The sequence below is a fragment of the Balearica regulorum genome, chromosome 16 (genome assembly GCF_011004875.1).
Source record: "Balearica regulorum gibbericeps isolate bBalReg1 chromosome 16, bBalReg1.pri, whole genome shotgun sequence".
NCBI classification, from domain to species: domain Eukaryota; kingdom Metazoa; phylum Chordata; class Aves; order Gruiformes; family Gruidae; genus Balearica; species Balearica regulorum.
In genome coordinates this window covers 7,988,844-8,005,359 of record NC_046199.1, presented here as the reverse complement: position 1 = coordinate 8,005,359, position 16,516 = coordinate 7,988,844, and the positions used below count along the sequence as shown (strand labels likewise).

Sequence of the window (16,516 nt, the reverse complement as noted above, 5' to 3'; positions counted from 1 at the left end):
ACAGGAGAGAGGCGCAGGGCTCCCAACCCACCTCCTCCCACCCAGGAGACCTACCGATGGGGGACAGCTCAGCCACACTGCCGATGTAGGGCCCCTCCAGGAACCGTGGCTCACTGTCGTTGATGTCCTGCACCTTGATGATGAACTCAGACTCGGGCTCCAGCAGCTGGTCCGTCTGCCGGTCACGAGCCTGAGCCCGCAGCGTGTAGAAGGTTTTCTGCTCCCGGTCCAGGCGCTCAGTGGCATGGATGTCACCTGTGATCTCATCGATGAGGAAGATAGTCCCTGCGCCCTCCCCGGAGATAGTGTACTTGATGGAGCCGTCCCCCTCATCCGAGTCCGAGTGGATCTGCCAGGGAAAGAGGGAGAGGGTGGGAGCAGGCTGGGGCCATGCCGGTGCCCCCACGGCTGAGACCACGTGGGTGTGGAGCCCCTGGTGCGAGGTGCCCACGGTCCCTGCGTGATGACTGTCTGCTCCCTCTGCTACTGCTGGACTGGAGAGCAGCACAGAGCACCAAACGATGCCTGTGCGTGGAGGAAGGCCCACTAAACTGGAACTTCAGTCCTGCCTATGCCACCATAAGCTCAGCAGATCACAAGTCCTGCCAGTACCCGCCCACACCACAAACCAAGAGACAAACCGCACCACTACAAGGTTAGGAGATGCTGGAAAAGGGAAGGACAACTCAACAGCACTCCAAAACAAAACAGGCTTCCCTGCGGGCAAGGACCCTGGGCCCTGACAATGTAGGATCACCTCTGCCAAGCTGCACAGCAGAGCAGGGTGTAAAGGCAGCTCACCCACCAGCATCGGTCCCCATCTACCCAAAGCCCATCCCCATCTGCAAGCTCTGCTCCACCACGGCCGCCCCCCGTTTTCCGGGCAGTCGGTGCTGACAAGTGTCCCTGCCTGAGAGCTCACACACTCGCTGCACAGGTAGCGGGGGGTGTCAACCCCTCACATCATCACACCCAGAGCCCCCACCTAAGCAAAGCCTGCAGGAGAATGTGGCAAATTAGGGCTGTGTTCAGGATGAAAAACAGACCCTGGGGAAGATGCTTTTGTAGCCAATCCCCGCTTCATTTTCTAATTAAGACAACATTTGAAATTAAGAAAAGAAAGGGTAAACAGCAGCTCCCTACAGACCAGGAGCTGACTGGAATCCAGGCCAGACATGCAAAGATAATTTTATTGGTGGCATTAAACTGAGTTATGAGGTTTTTACAATCCAGCCACTTATGAGAAATCTATTAACAGTAACTGGACAGGCAGAATGCATCTTGACAGAGAGCAGCATGGGCATTAATTGGGACAATCCATAACGGGACAGGCCCCCGGAAAGGTTTCATCAGCTGCTTTCATTTGCTTCCCACAATTTCTGCTTAGAATCAGCAAAGTCATGTGTGTCCCCCCCAAAAAGAGGAAAAAAGCCATCCATTAATTGGCTAATGAAATATGAAAATGTTTATGGGCCATTCAATCTTCCAAACTGCAGTTCTATAATCCACCTTTCAGACATACAGCTCTACCAGCAAGAATTTATACCAGAGCTGCCTCTTTTTTATGATGCCTTCATTATATTTGTCTTGTTAGATACAGTTTATATATTTATTTCATGAGTGAGGGGCCCACGCATTAGACAATTCAATGCATTTTACGCAACATTCACATATTACTGCCCATGTTGAAACATCTCCCAAGGCTTGCCTGGGAAGGAGACCTTCACTCGGGGACTGTGAGCCCAGCGGTGCTTTGGGACCGCCGCAGTGGCTCGGGTACAGACCTGCTGGGATGCTCTGCCAGGGTCTGCAGGAGCATCCTGTCCTGGTGATCCAGCCCCAGCCCTCCCCACTGCCTGCCAGAAAGCTTTCTGCCCCCTCCGCTTTACAATCCTCTCCCTAACGTTCACTACTACTCCACTAGAGATCAAGCTTTTCAGAAAGAAAAAGGTGCACCTGGTCTGTACAGCGCAGGTAACAGAAACCTGCGATTTTCTGCTGAACACCAGGCTCGTGATTAATAATTAGACCAGAGATAAACCACTCGGCACCCCTTCCCAGAACCACACTGAGCTCTCAGCACATCCTCTTTACATATTTGCTCATTGCTGACTGCTCAGAGCAAACACCAGCATCCCTGCAAACTGGAACGCTAGGAAGAAAAATGGAGCCTGGGCTCAAGGGGCTGTACTGATTGATTTACAAGGGGAGATTAAAAGAGCTAAATCTGTGCTGCTTGACTAAACAACAACTAATGGGGGAGGGCTAGATAACACGCTACAGACATCTGAGGGGAGATGCCACAGGCCCGGACCACATCCCAGGGATGCTCTCTCCTGCCCGCCCTCGCCGTTACAGTGGGCAGGCTCACGGAGCATCACGCTCCCGCGCAGGCTTGGGGACCCCCGTCGTCACCAGGCACGGCAGGCGAGTGAAGTTGGGCAGCCCTGGCACGGGGGCCCCGCTGTGCCTTTCCCCGAGCTCCCTCCGGCTCCGGAGCTGCCTGCAGCGCTGCGCCCCGGGAACAGAGGGAATCCCCCGGCTGCTGTTCCACTCCTCCAGCCAAGGACAAGAGTGTCCACAGCAACCAAGGCTGCCCAAAAGGTGGACAAAAGGCTGATCTGTTGAGTTTGTTAAACAAGAATATAGTTTCCTTGTCCTAAAAGGCTACAACCAGGAATTTTACAAAACCATTAATTAGTTACTAGTAATTAAATCAAAATTAAATGTGAACAGAGGTGCACATTCCTTATTAAAAGCAATTAAACAGAAAGCACAGATACACAAATAAAAAAATGACTCTGGGGCTGGAAAAGAAAGAAAATAAAATAAAAACTAGCCCATAATAAAGGCGCACTCTGTTTGCTCCAACTCATAAAGCCTGAGTTCATCAATTTTCTTTAAATATTAGCAACTTAATTAAATCTGCTTTTTTCCCTTTAATCCTCTCCTCTATCTAAAATAGATCTGTCCACATGCAGAAGTTTGTAACTAGTGCTGACCCCATAATTCTATTTAAAAAACCCAAAGAAATCCACATCAAACTGACAGCAGCCTCAGGGGAAATTACAGTTCAGAAGAAGGATTAGCTAGAGAACCCAGATTTTATGGAAACGGTATCGGCCCTTCGAAAAGCACAGGTAGGTGTGCAAGAAGCATCCATGGAGGGCAAGCCCCAGCTACACCACAGGGATCCACGGGTCCCCCCACGTAGAAAGGCTCCTGGACCCATAGACTGTGCCAGGAGGGCTGGCACGTTGCCCTGGGAAGTTGGGGGCCACCCCAGCCCTGGCCACTCCAGATGGGCACCCCAGCTTCTCCCAGCTCCAGGGAAAAGCCCGGCTCCGGGTTGCTTTCAGCCCTTGGGAGCAATACTTGCAGGGAATGGTTTGCAGTGCAGACTGGCTGTTTATTCTGAGCGGGGTGGGTGATGCAGTGAATGATGTGGAAAGGGGCTGTAAAATGGGTTAGTTGTAGGTTCCTGGGTTCGTTTTGGAGATGAGGTGGTTGCTAGGCTACCTCTGGAGTTTGACAGGGCCTGATGCTTCGAGTCGCTTCCCAGGGGAGCTGTGAATTAGCTGTAACTGCATTGAACGTCGTGGCGGAGGAGTGCGGCTTTCGAGTGTCTGCTGAAATGGACACAAATCACCACTGAAACCCCAGCTGGCCCCTAGCCAAGAAGCCCATTTTCAAGCCTCCTCCAGGCTCACGACCAGACGGCCGAGGCCATCAGACAGCCCTGCTGCATGAGCTCTTGGGCATTTTCCTTTGGGGATAGCCCATGCTCCCACAGGGGCAGCTCTAGCTGGCTTGCAGCATGCTCCTCTGACTGGTCCCAACAGCTAGCACTGCCTCCATCGGTACACAAACAACACATCCTCCCGACACACGGGAGCTACAGTGCTGCTTCTCCACAGCTCCCAGAAAAGGGACAAAGCCCAGCAACCACAAGGTAAAAATGTTCCTTCAGCCTCAGGACAGCAGGAGCGGAGGGAGCAGAGGTCCATGTCCAGCCTCCCCGTGCCCCAGGAGGTCACACAGCAGAGAAGCGGCAAGTTCCCAAGGACAGACCCAGTCCTGCCCAGCATGGCACCATTATCTGCCAGCAGCTCCAGGTCTGCTGGTGCTCCTCTCTGCAGGGCGCACAAGCAACAGCAAGAGCCAGGACAGCACGAATAGCCACCCCCTTGCAGGGAAGGGAGACTGCCGGAAGGCGATCAGGGCTTTTCCAGCACAGGGAGACCAGCACGCTCCAGTGACCGCTATCACACCTGCTGACAGCAGAGCAGGATGCACTGGGTACAACAAACCTGAAGCTTCCCAGTTCCTCTCCCTGGAAGTCTGTTGGTGCCACTGCCCGTGCAAAACCCAGCGAGGGTCTGGCCCTGCGAGCAGCACAGTAACACACTGCAGCTCCCGGCCAGCACCCAGGAGCGCCAGCAGTACCGGCCTGATGGACATAGAGCTTTCCTGGGGGGTGCCAGGAGCTATCACCAGTGTCAACCCTCAGGGTCCCTGCAAGCCCTGCACACCAAGCACCTACCAGACCATGCTGTACAGGCCAGCCTGAGTTATATAAATCCTGAAAAAGCCTTGCTCAGGCCACAGATGAGCAGGATTTCCATGCCACAACTAGAGCAGGACATGTCCTCTGCCCTCCCCAGCCTGCAGAGATAGTTAGCCAGGAAATAGCCACTGTCGCCTGCAGGTCCAAAGAGCACAGTCCTTCCAGGACCAGGAGGAAGCCACAGGGAGGGGCCACGAAACAAACCCCAGCACATGATCCCCATGCTGAAAGGGCTACAGGACCAGGGATGGACCACCTTCAGAAAGTCAGGGTTGCACCTATGGCAGCAACTGCTGGGGCAGGAAAGCTCTTGGTGCTACAACAGCACTTTGGCTCCCAAGACACGGCAGGAACCAGCACGAGCAGATGCCCGTCCTGCCAACCCCAGTCTGGTCTACACATCTGCTCCAGCCCAGGTCTGCCCACAGAGATGGGGCTGAGCCTTCCCCACTGCCCCCACAACAGCCAGAGCTGCACCCCTTCTTGCACCCGCCCCAAACACCACGAGAACCCAGCACACAACTGGAAGAACGTAGATGTGAATTTTGGTGTGCTCCTGCCGTAGAGTCTCTGGGAGCACATTAACCTCACCAATCCCCCCCGCAGGGACCAGGCTCCCGCCATCCCAGTCCATAGACTACTTCTCAACCCAGGCCCCCACAAGGAACCTCCATGGGGGCCCTCCCCCCCCACTGCCAGGCTCAACCACGCTGCTGTCATGCCCTGCTCTGCCACTGGCTTGGTCAGTCCCGTGAAGACATAGGGTTACCTTACCTTCCCCACATACAGTGGCTCCGTGCCCGTGTACTCCTCCACCACAAAGAATTGATTCCAGACCCAGCCACGCTTAACTCGCCCGGTGGCCAGCAGCGCAGGGTCCCCCGGCTGCCCTAGGCCAGGTCCCTCCACCGCAGTGTGCGTGGCCCAGGCCCCCAGCTCCTGGATGGCGCAGAACAGCAGCAGCATGGTCCACGAGAAGCCCTGCAGACCCTTCGCCATTGCACTCTAGGAGGCTGCATGAGCAGTAGCTTTTGGACAGGCAATTAGCATCCTTTAGGGAAGAGGAGGAGGAAAGTCCACGCTAGCAGCACGGGGCACACCAGTCAATGCAGAGCATCCCCATCCCTGCTGCATGCCGTATCCTGCAGCTGGAGCACTCCTGTCCCAGCAGGCTGGAGTCACATCTGTGACAACAGGCGTCCCGGACCGCCCGCTGCTGATGCGGGAGCAGTCAGTGCTGGTGCCTCGCAGGCTGCTCCTGGGTCTCCAGAGAAGAGTCTGGCAGCTGGCATTTGTCCCCAGGGACAGACCTGCACGGCTCTGTGCTCGGCTGCCGCTGGTCTCACTGGGGAGCGGGGACACACACAGTTTGCCGCCCACCCCACCAGCAGGCAGGGAGCTCCGCAGCGGTGCGCGGGGATCGGGCACCCGTGACCATTGTTCACAGGAAGCGAAGGGAAGCTTTTCCACGTACGGTTACACAGAGAAGTTAACAGGATGAACTGACGTCCGCCTGTCCCGCGGTGGCCCTGGACTACTGCGCAAGGAGTCTGGCAGCGCAGGCGTCTGTGCTGCACGTGCAGTTCACAAGCCCATTTGTAACTCCCATCTTCAGGGGGACGACATCCCAGCACCTGGTGAAGGGTCCCTTGCCCAGCTGATGCCCGTCACTTCCATCCTCTGCTGGCTCACGCGGGGAGGTGCAGGGCAGCCGGCAGCATCCCCAGGAGCCTGGAAAAGGCCAAGGTGTCAGTGCTGGTGTGAGAGCAGGGCTCCATACCTCCCCGTGCTGCCCCTGCAGCCTTGGTCAGCATCTCCCACCCTGCCCTGCCCCAGGTGCCCCACAACAGAGCCCAGCCCCACAGGTCCTGCTGGACAGGCACCCCAGAAGGGAGGGCAGCAAGCTGCAGAGCTCTCATCACTATGGACATTTGCTCCAGCAGGGACCCCAAGACCCAGAAGCCCCGCTTGTCAAGGCCACCTCCTCACCACGCTGCCCTGGCTGCTGAGGGCAGTGAGGTCTGCTGCCAGCTGGGGGTCATCGCTGCCCATGCTGGTGGGAGATGTGTAGGCAGCACCCCCAGCACTGCACAGCTGCTGCTGCCTGCGCAGGGCAGACCACACCAGTCCTGCACACACGGTCAATGCTCACACCAGGGGATGCCAGTGCCTGACAGCGGCGGCTGCTAGTCTCCCCGGCAGAAGTTTTCCCAGCATCTCCGCTCTGCAGCCATAGGCTAGGAGAAAAGCATTTGTTCAAGGACTGGCTGACTTTAACGCTAGCAGTTTAAGAAAGGGCTCTGGAATAAGCTTCAAGCCACTCACTAGGCACTAAGGATAAAGACATGAGACCTGTGGCCAAGGGTTGATTGCATTCAGTGAGCACCTGGGGAGAAGAGGCCTTGACCAGCAGCATCCATCTCTCCCTGCACCAACACCCTGAGCTTCCACCAGAGCTCTGCAACACCAGCCACAGGCAGAACTATTCATGAAACTCACACATTTTCACCAGTTTGTTGAATTAATCTGTCTTGTCTCTAAATAGGAGAGGGAAAGAGGATGAATGGAAAGGGGAATGATCCTGGACTAGATATCCATCTGCTCCCCATAGAAGGGGCACTGGACTGTGCTCCGCACAGCCCCCCGCGTGATTCTAAACAGCCCCAGCAGTTCAGAGCAGGGGCAGCTCACAAGCGTTTCCCCGGTTCTTCCTTGCACTTGCCATTCCCCCAGTGTGACCGCACCAACAGGGCAGTTTCCCAAAGCATCCAGTGAGCTGCACTGTCATTTCTGCATTTGCTTGTCCGGACAAACACTTACTGAGAAACACGGGGCACTAGTGGCAGGCATCATTCACGCTGCCTACTCATGGTTCACAAGTAGCGTGTCATGCAACGTGCACAAACGTACTCATGCACAAGGGCTTGCACTTGTGTTCCATCCTATGCACAGCTAAGAGCAGTTATACACAGTGGCATGCTGTATCCATATTTTGTCCATGTTTGTGCCTCCTTTGGGCGTACACATGTGTTTTCCCCTCTGTGTACACATGCTGTAGGTGACACGCATGTGTGCACAGAATGTCACATGTGCAGGCCCCGTGCACTTCATGCTCCAAGGAGCACAGGGTCTCCGGTGTATTTTTATGTTAGCAATCACTGTACAGAAGCACAAACATTCCTCCCCACCCCTCTTCCAGACCGTTTGTTATTAAGATACCTCCGCACCAGCCACGTAAGGTTGTCGGCAATGGCACGACTCCCTCTTGCAGTCAGGCCTCCCCACGCAGGAGCCGTTCCTGCCACTGCTCCTGAAGGGCCAGCTACCCTTGCCAATCTGGTGAGAACCCTTATCAAACATCAAAATATTTAACATCAGAGACTATACCTAGGGGAGCAAGATGACCTGTAGATGGGTGATGGACTGAGTCAGTCCTTCCCACCGTCAGAAGTCTCACAGGGTAAAGGAACTGCAGCCTTCATCGATCAGACACTGATATCAAGGTCTCCACTCTGGGGCGACGGAGCTGAGGCTGCCCCACCTGCAGCAGACTTCAGAGCAAGACACTCGCAATGACAGTGACTGGACACGTACAAACCCATTTTATCACACTTACATGGATATATAGAAGATACATTTAACAAGATATAGTGCACCACTGCCACAAAAGGTATCTCTCCAATTTCTCACATCTGGGAAATTTGTGGCTATTTTGGAGTAAGTTCCCCAGACAGCAAGAGATGTCAATAAACTGACCAGCACAAGCTGTGCCAGAGCAAGAGCTTCAGGCCAGCACCCAGTCCAAAAGCGTGGGAAGAACCCCCTATGCCGTATCTCTGCCCTTGCCACTCCGCAGCACTTTTGCGGGTAACGCCTCCAGATGTGTCCAAAGTCCAAGTACCAATGGGTTGTACCCAGTAAATGCAACCGCCAGAAAGGGAACTTTACAAATAGTCTACTTGCACATGTTCTCAGGGACTACTGCGTAAGCAGAGCCTTGGGGAGAGGCAGCCACCAGCTGCTGAAGTCTCCCACTCTGCCCACCCTGACACTCTCTCGTTGCCATCCAGGCTGTTCCACACCAGTTTATAAAGCCCTGCCAGAAGCCTGACAAGGCAGCAACGCCACTGCCAGAGAGCGACTCTGCAACCACTGAAGACCTCCTGAACACGTGGGGAGGCTGAAAGTCAGCCCAACAGTGCAAACCCAGGCACTACGAGTAACGTCGGCATCCAAGGGCGCCGAGCTGGCAGGAAGGCAGCACGCTGTCTCCAGCACGCAGTGCTCGGGCACACAGCTGGCAGACAGCATCAACACTGGCTCCGTGAGGGCAGCAGGAGCCATCCTCCTTCCCCTCATCGCATCGTTTCACACCTGAGTGGCAGCTGCGAGCTGCCGATTTCCTCCACAACCTGACTACCTGAGCCACATCCCGCAGCCAGCTGTACGCACGCAGGGATGGCACTGCTACTCATTGGGGAAACAGGCACCATGCCTCTTTTCAGCCTTGCCAGAGTTACAGCATATAAACGGAATAGCTAAATCCCAAACAGTATCAATAAACCAGTAAAAGCAACAATTTCAATGCACGCACTAAAGCAAGGCAGAGAAGAGAGGGCAAAAGATGCCGCAGTGGGCAAGCACGGCTCCAGCAGAGCTGCTCCCCGGCTGGCAGACAAGCTGGCCCACAGTTCCCAAGGCAACTTGCTCAGCCCTGTTGCATCTGAGCACTCCACAGAGCAGCTACTGCCACAGAGAGGAGAGTCCCGCTGAGCACGCATGGGCTGGGCTGCCGTTGCTGTGGGAACCACAACCTTGTGTTTAGAGTCTCAGCCATTATGCCGCTTTTTACATTTAACAGATTTCTCATCTTATTGCTACGTCTGAACTAATGTGGTTTGCTGGTGGCTGCCTCACGTGTCCAAAGTTCAGCTACATTCAGCTGAGCTGTTTGCAAGCTCTTCCTACAGGCAGCAATGGAGGCAGTGTAACCCAATTCGCCTCGATGCGCCTCTAAGAGGCTCAGGTCCCAGACTGCAAAGCCAATCTATCCAGCTTACTGCGAGGACCAGCCCTTGGTAGGAAGGGCCACCTACAAACACTGACCCAGACACACATCCGTGGCAAGGCTCATTGCCACAAACTGGATTCTTCTTCTCCACCCACAAATTCTCAGCCTGTTTCTCTTCTGTCACAGCTTCAGGCCACAGCTAGGGTCAGTGCCATCTCTCTCCTCAGTGAGCACACCTTTCTGGCTGCCACATCACAGACCTCTTCCAGAGGCAGCGAACCCAAGAGCCCCAAGTTCTGCTCGTGCCCTTGCAGCAGCCTGCACACGCTGCAGCAGGATTCAAAGTACCCCAGGGCTGCAAAGCGCCACAGAAGGTCCTGTGCGCAGGAACCGAGACCAGCACAACATTTATTTCCCCATATTATTGAAGACCTTCCACCAACAGCCGGAAGTGCCACTTCTCTCTGCCACACGTGAGTAGCGGAGCCATAAATAACTAGCAGGAGCTGCTGCTGCAGCCAGATCCAGCCCGCAGCACAGCATCCCAAGCAGGCAGCAGCACAGGGCCCCAGGTGCGCAGCACACACACACCCACGCGGCAGCGTGCCCAGGTGCTTGCTGTGCCAGGCAGGCTTTCATGCATGCGATGAAGCACCAGACTTTCGCACCACCCTGGGCCCAGGGTGATGCCCCCCTCTCCCGCTGCTCTGTCATCCCTGTTTCCCAACTATCAGCACAACTCCCTCCCTCTCCCCACAAGAGCTTGTGCAGTTTGTCGGTGTGTATTTGGCACAGCCATACTGTACATCATGTTGACAGTAGAAATTACATCCTGAGCTTATGTTTTACACTGTGCTCTGTCAGAACTCACCGCAGCCCAGTGATCAGGACAAATTGAATAGCATCCCGTCCGTGTCAATATTTATTTCATTTTACAAATGTAGGCTGATGCAGGGGAAAGCAAGTGGGGGAGGGGGAAGACACAGGCAGACAACAGCACACAAAGATAGCACTGCCCAGTACATCAGAGTCCTACACCTCCAAACTGCACTATTGCCCTGCGCAGGTGCAGTCCCAGAGCCTGGGCAGCGGTGCCCCAGCAGCGCAGGGAGGGGTGATCCCAGCCAGAGGCCGGGCGAGCCCCCCCGGGAGCTCTACGGGAAGGACTGCCACACCAGTACTGCTCCTCTTGGACAAGCCCTTATCAGCAAAAACTGCAGAGCTCTCCATCAGCTACGAAAGACGCAAAAGAGCGGAAGGAGAGCCCTCCCTCCTCGACCCCAGCTCGCTGCAGGAGCTAACGCAGGCCTGGATGCACGGTGCTGGCTCTTAGCACTTCCCAGCAGAGTTGCATGAACAGCCTTGCATGAGCATCAGGACTGCTCCATCTGATCGGAATGGCTACAGGGATGCTACAAAAGCTGCTGGGGAGTGAGGCTCTGCTTGTGCCACCCCTGGGAAGGCAGAGTCACAGAATGAATACCAGCACGAGACAGGAGCTCCCTAAAGCTCAAGCCTTCTCCTGCTTTTCCGCAGCATACCCACACCCCAAAGGACACAAAGAAACAAAGGCTGCAGCAAGAAGGTCGCTGGTCAGAGACGACACCTCAGTCCTGACCCTTATGGTCCTGAGCATGGCCCTCATTGCTCAGTTAGCCATCTGCAGAACGAGTGCAAACTGGGAGTACCAGTTACTCTGCTCCAGCCCTGTTACCCAACAACGACAAGGAAGGAGCAGACAGCAGGACAGCAGGGACAGTCAGTCTCCAGGGAGGGACCAGCAGTTGCTTCCAGCACTTGCATGCAGAAGCCCACCCTCACAGCTGAAAACTGGGAGCTTGTGGACTCTTGTGCTACCGGCCAGTTGCTCCTCACACTGTGCTCTCCACTGGCTTCCCAAGGGCAGACCATGCAACAACAAAGGGGGTTGGGGAAGAGCCGTGGTGTGCCTGCATCCCAAGGTCTGCCTTGCTGGTCTGGAGCTGGTATCTCTTACCACATCACGAGGAAGCCATGCTGGCCCAGCACTGTTCTGTCACCTTTGGCACTGAGCATAGCTACTACACAGGGAGGGTGGAGAGAAGAGCACGGGGAGATGGTTGTAGATGTCAGAGGCAGGTTGGAGATGGGTGTAGATGTCAGCGGTTTGCAGTGCTGCTTCCAACGGGCAGGACTACAGCGTCTTTGGAGATGACACAGGACAGGAGTCAGATAGACAAAAGCTCCTGCTAGGGTCCTCAGTGATCAGTCGGACATGCCTCGCTGTTGGAGCGGCAAGATGACCACAGCGTCACACCAGCTCCTTCCCCAAACACACATCTGTCTAGAGACTCTCTCCAAATAGCAGGGCAGACCTCCAGCACCAACCAGACCCCTCCATTCTCTGCCCAGCACCTCCCGACCCCAGTGTGCCTTTACCCGAGATCTCAGCGGGTGAGCCCAAGGGCAGCTCTGCCACGTCCTGCACGCAGCAATAACAGCAGAGACCAGGGAGACCAGCGCAGGGTCCAGCACCATCCACACGTGCCAACTGCATCAGCTGCAAGGGAACAGCTGAGGCCACGTGCACAACAGCAGCTCCGGCGACCGCGCTAGCGCCGGCTCAGAGTCTGCATCCATGGGGAGCCCACCTGGCTCGCACCCCAGCACGTGGGCGGCATGACAGCCCAGCCTCAGACAGACCTCGCTGGGAGATGGGGCAGCAAAAAGCCTGCAATTACTTCAACAGCAATTCTTCTCTAGTGCTGCCTACAGCGCAGCACGCGGCGTGTAACCACGTCTCCTCCTGTTAAACAGGATTCAAATCCACTTAATGCTCCCCTTCCTGGGAAAAGGAGAACGGTCTGGCTGGAGCATGCTTCTAGTATCTGTTGTAGGGAGGTAATATAAGTGTGGCAAGGCTGCTGCAAAGCTTTAAGATGGTTCATAATCTCCAGGCCTAGGGCTAAGACGTGAACTCAGGCTCTCTGGAGCTCGCTTTCTCTACTGGATATTGTAAGACAAGATGAGGCAAAGATACTTATTTTCTTTTACGAACTTCTTGAAATCTAGATACAAGGGAAGAGGCAATCTTCCAGACATAAGACACTATCAGCTCCAGATCAGGCCACATGGCAAGCATGCCACATGCAAGCATCCGACATCCCACCCGCTGCCTCTGACACTGCACCTCAGTACCACACCAACCCTGGACCACTGCACCATGGCCAAGCACCCACCTATATCCCCAAAACTTCCCGCAGCTCCTTCCTAGCATCCAAGAGGTATTTTACCATTACCCCTTTGGGCTGGACAATGGAATAGTCAGAGCATCCAGCCCTCAGTCCTACAGGGAGTGCTCTGCAGATTTAAAACACAAGGGACCAACACCACAGCCTGGCTGCTGCTCCAATTCCCTCTGCACCACTGCACTACCCACAGCCACCATAAACAAGTGTCTTTGGCTGGAATCTTTGCTCATCTGTAAGGGACATCAGCACTGGTGAGAGCAAAGGTGTGGGACATCCACTCACATCAAGACAGATTATGATCATCGCCACTGCACTGCAAGTTCCCATTCCATAGCACATCCCATCAGTGATGTGGCACTGAGGCCCAACGTTTGGCTAAAACAACACTGGACAATGTGTCAGAATACTGTGGTGCCACAGAGAGCAACTGCAAGTTAGACGGGTTTTCTGCAAGCTCTGGAACCCCCAAAGCATCCCTCTGCTGAAATACATTCTGCAGAAGGCACGCGCTCATTCGGCGTCCTTTCCGGAATCTCACCACATTTTGCCAATCGAGTGAGCAATGGCTAGAAATACTAATCTGGATGGCGCACAGCATCCGAGTGTACAAATGCTGGAGATAAGTGGCCAAGGGATTCAAAACTGTAGAGGCTTTTGAAAGAAGATATTTAAGTTACTTTTATTTTTACTTAGGCAGTGAAAGGGTTGTGTAACTACAATTACTGGATGAACATATCCCAAGTGCAGGTCCAGACTCTGCAAAGCAAAGTTTGATAGCAATCTGCCTATTGGCAAGACTTCGGCCCTGATACAGAGCACAGAAGACAGGCAGATAATGATAAAAATCAAGTTCTCACTAATGTCACCCTGGCCTCAGCTTTGACACAGGGCAGAAAGCCCATTATACTTAGTAAAATTTTAGTCATGCTTATTCTTGAATTAAATCTCTGGGTTTCCTCTTGCTGTTTCCTTGGAATTATTCTCCCAGCAGGGGACTTCTTCCTCTGCTTTTCTTCTCAGATAAACTTACCACACAGTCCAGGTAAAGTTGTTTTTTCCAAAAGGAATTTCTACCTACACAATACTCAGGACTGCATGACTAAACATCCATTTTCTCCCTTCTTTTTAAGTTACTTTAAGTTTAATTATTGTCACCTTTGATGGTGCCTTGAGAAATTCTAATAGAAGAGTGCAGCAACTGTCAGAGCAGGAATTATTCACAACCTTTTGACTTCTCATGTTCAGTCACTTTCTGCTATCAGACACACTGGGAGGAACAGTATTTGTTAAAGCTCTCACACAAGCATTGTTTGGAAAAAAGTATTTTCAAAGTTCAGGAGATTTTTTCCTCCAAATCTTCTTTGGTCCAAGTTTCAAAGAAATTTTAATTGCAAAGAAAATCTCAAAGTCTGCCTTAGGGAAGAGGGTTTTACAGCCATAACGGTCTCGCTCTGCAGCAATTCTTTTCCAAATATGGAATTTTCATGCCTTGTCTACATGAACACAATACTTTTAATTTGCCTTTAAAAACAATCTCTGAGAGGAGGTGGAAGCAAGGGCATCTTCCTGTGGCTGTGAATACACACATGATTCCCTCTGCCCAGGCCTGGGAAAAACCACCTCTAAGCCAGAAAGGAGCAGAAAGCATGGAGCCACTCTACACCAAAACACATCTGGAGGCTGGAGCACAGCTGGCCGCATCAAGCAGAGCAAGCTGCACCAGCAAGGCCTGCAGATCTGCACCAATCCCCAGAGAAGGAGCCAGCTGACCATAGCTCTCAGGAGGCTCTGACTAACCAGGCAGAGCAATCAGCCTCCAGGACAAGCTGCTGTCCCAGCTGAGCATGCAAAAGCTCTGCCTCCAAGCGCCGAGGAGGCGAGTCAGATAGATGGGAGAAACCACAGCGCCAGAGAGGACTGCTGTCCACATCCAGAGCCTAGGAACTGCTTGACCCCAGAGACAGCAGCCACTGCTCTGCTATGCCATTTGTGGTTTCCACTTTCTGAATTTCACCCTCCAAGGTCCCTTCCTGCCATTCAGCACAGGGACTGCAAGTGCTTGCACTGCCCATCCATTACACACCAGCTCTGCTAGTCCCTCCTGCTCCCTGGACATCCCCATTGCTCCCCCTCAGGATCCTGCTTGCTGCAGTTATTCATAGAATCTTTAAGGTTGGAAAAGACCTCTAAGATTATGAAGTCTAACCATCAACCCAACACCACCATGTCTACTAAACCATGTCCTGAAGTGCCATGTCTACACATCTTTTGAACACCTCCAGGGATGGTGACTCCACCACCTCTCTGGGCAGCCTGTTCCAATGCCTGACCACTCTTTCAGTGAGGAAATTCTTCCTAATATCCAATCTAAACCTCCCCTGATGCAACTTGAGACCATTTCCTCTTGTCCTTATGCCAGTTACTTGGGAGAAGAGACCAACACCCACATGCAACACTCAGCACAGCTTCAAAGGAGCAGCAGCAGCAGGTGTTTCCCTCCTGCTTCCGAGAGGGGAGGTCTCCCTAGCCCCACAAATCCCCTGGGTATCCAGCAGCTCAGGGTACACCCATCGGCACTGGCACAGCTGAACACAGAGACGCTGGCGTAGAGCAAAACATCTGCAGCACAAACTCCTGCTGCCACCGCGCCGAGCCCCATGCATCAGGAGTGCTGGCGTCTCCAACCCTATGGAAGAGAGAAGGCTGATCCCAAGGGATGATTCAAGGGACCGCAGGCAAGTCGCTCTTTCCTGTGAACCTGACAAACTGCCTGAAGTGCTAGCAAAAAAGCAAAACAAAGCACTTGAGCACTCAGATCTGACAGGGCACAGCTAGCCTTTCCTTTGCATAGGAAAGCCGTACGCTGCTAAGCACTGTGCGTGCCAGGACCCACCAATTGCTTCAGCAGAGACAGAAAACGTGACCTATCTGTCCAGCTTCTCAAAGGCTTGTGACCAGAATCATTAACAGGCAGAAGAATCAGTTCTCAACAGCTGAGGGGAGACCAAAAAAAAAAATCAAGAGGGGAGACAGAAAAACAACCAAACAAAAAAGAGAAGCCCCATTGCCACAAGACCAAATCTGATATAAAAACTGAAAGGGAAAAAAACAAGCAATGAGTTCAGTCGTGACCTGGCAGAAAATGACAAGGGACCCCATGGAGGAAGCAAAATCCATAAATTACAGGAGATTATCTTAGTCAAGGCTATTGCAAGAAACTTCTGAAGAACTGGAGTGAGCCAGGGGACTGGCCAAGCAGGAACTGGAAGGCAGTGCCCAGTTGGCATTAACACCCAGCTGAAGCTGAAAGAGCATGTGAAGGAGACGCTATCTCTAGCTGCACAGGAAGACAAGGTGACGTTGCTAGTCCTCCAACGTTTGCCTGCAACAATGGACGCTGGAGCCATCACACTTACTGCACATCCTTGCCCCAGGTTTGGCACTACCACCACAGAGCATCAGAGGTCCTTTGCCCCCACAAGCCAAGGGTTAACAGCGCTGGTCATGGGGGGACGTCTGCAGCCATTGCAGCATCTCTGTCAACTGCTGGGGCGGACAGAGTTCCTCTGGATAGACAGCCGCTTCTGAAAGTCATCCTCTTACAAACACCCTGTACAGAGTCAGAAGTTGCATTCCCAACAGCCTTGCATCTTTTATGCCCCACTACGTCCTAAGGAGCCAGAAATGCTCCACACAACAGGGCAGAGA

General features: G+C 53.6%; 1 protein-coding gene across 3 annotated transcripts in view; it reads right to left on the bottom strand.

Annotated features, from left to right (window-relative positions):
• Positions 1 to 16,516, bottom strand: part of CDH22 (cadherin 22) — an 85,684-nt gene that overhangs the window by 52,706 nt on the left and 16,462 nt on the right. The window contains exons 2-3 of one of the 3 annotated variants that reach the window (XM_075768630.1): positions 5,342 to 5,892; positions 55 to 349 (exon numbers count right to left, since the gene is read on the bottom strand). In XM_075768630.1, the coding sequence (XP_075624745.1) occupies positions 55 to 349; positions 5,342 to 5,566 (520 nt within the window). In that variant the 5' untranslated portion in view covers positions 5,567 to 5,892. Of the gene's footprint in view, positions 1 to 54; positions 350 to 5,341; positions 6,299 to 16,516 lie in introns of those variants that run through there. The other 2 variants (XM_075768629.1, XM_075768631.1) reach the window with 2 other exon arrangements.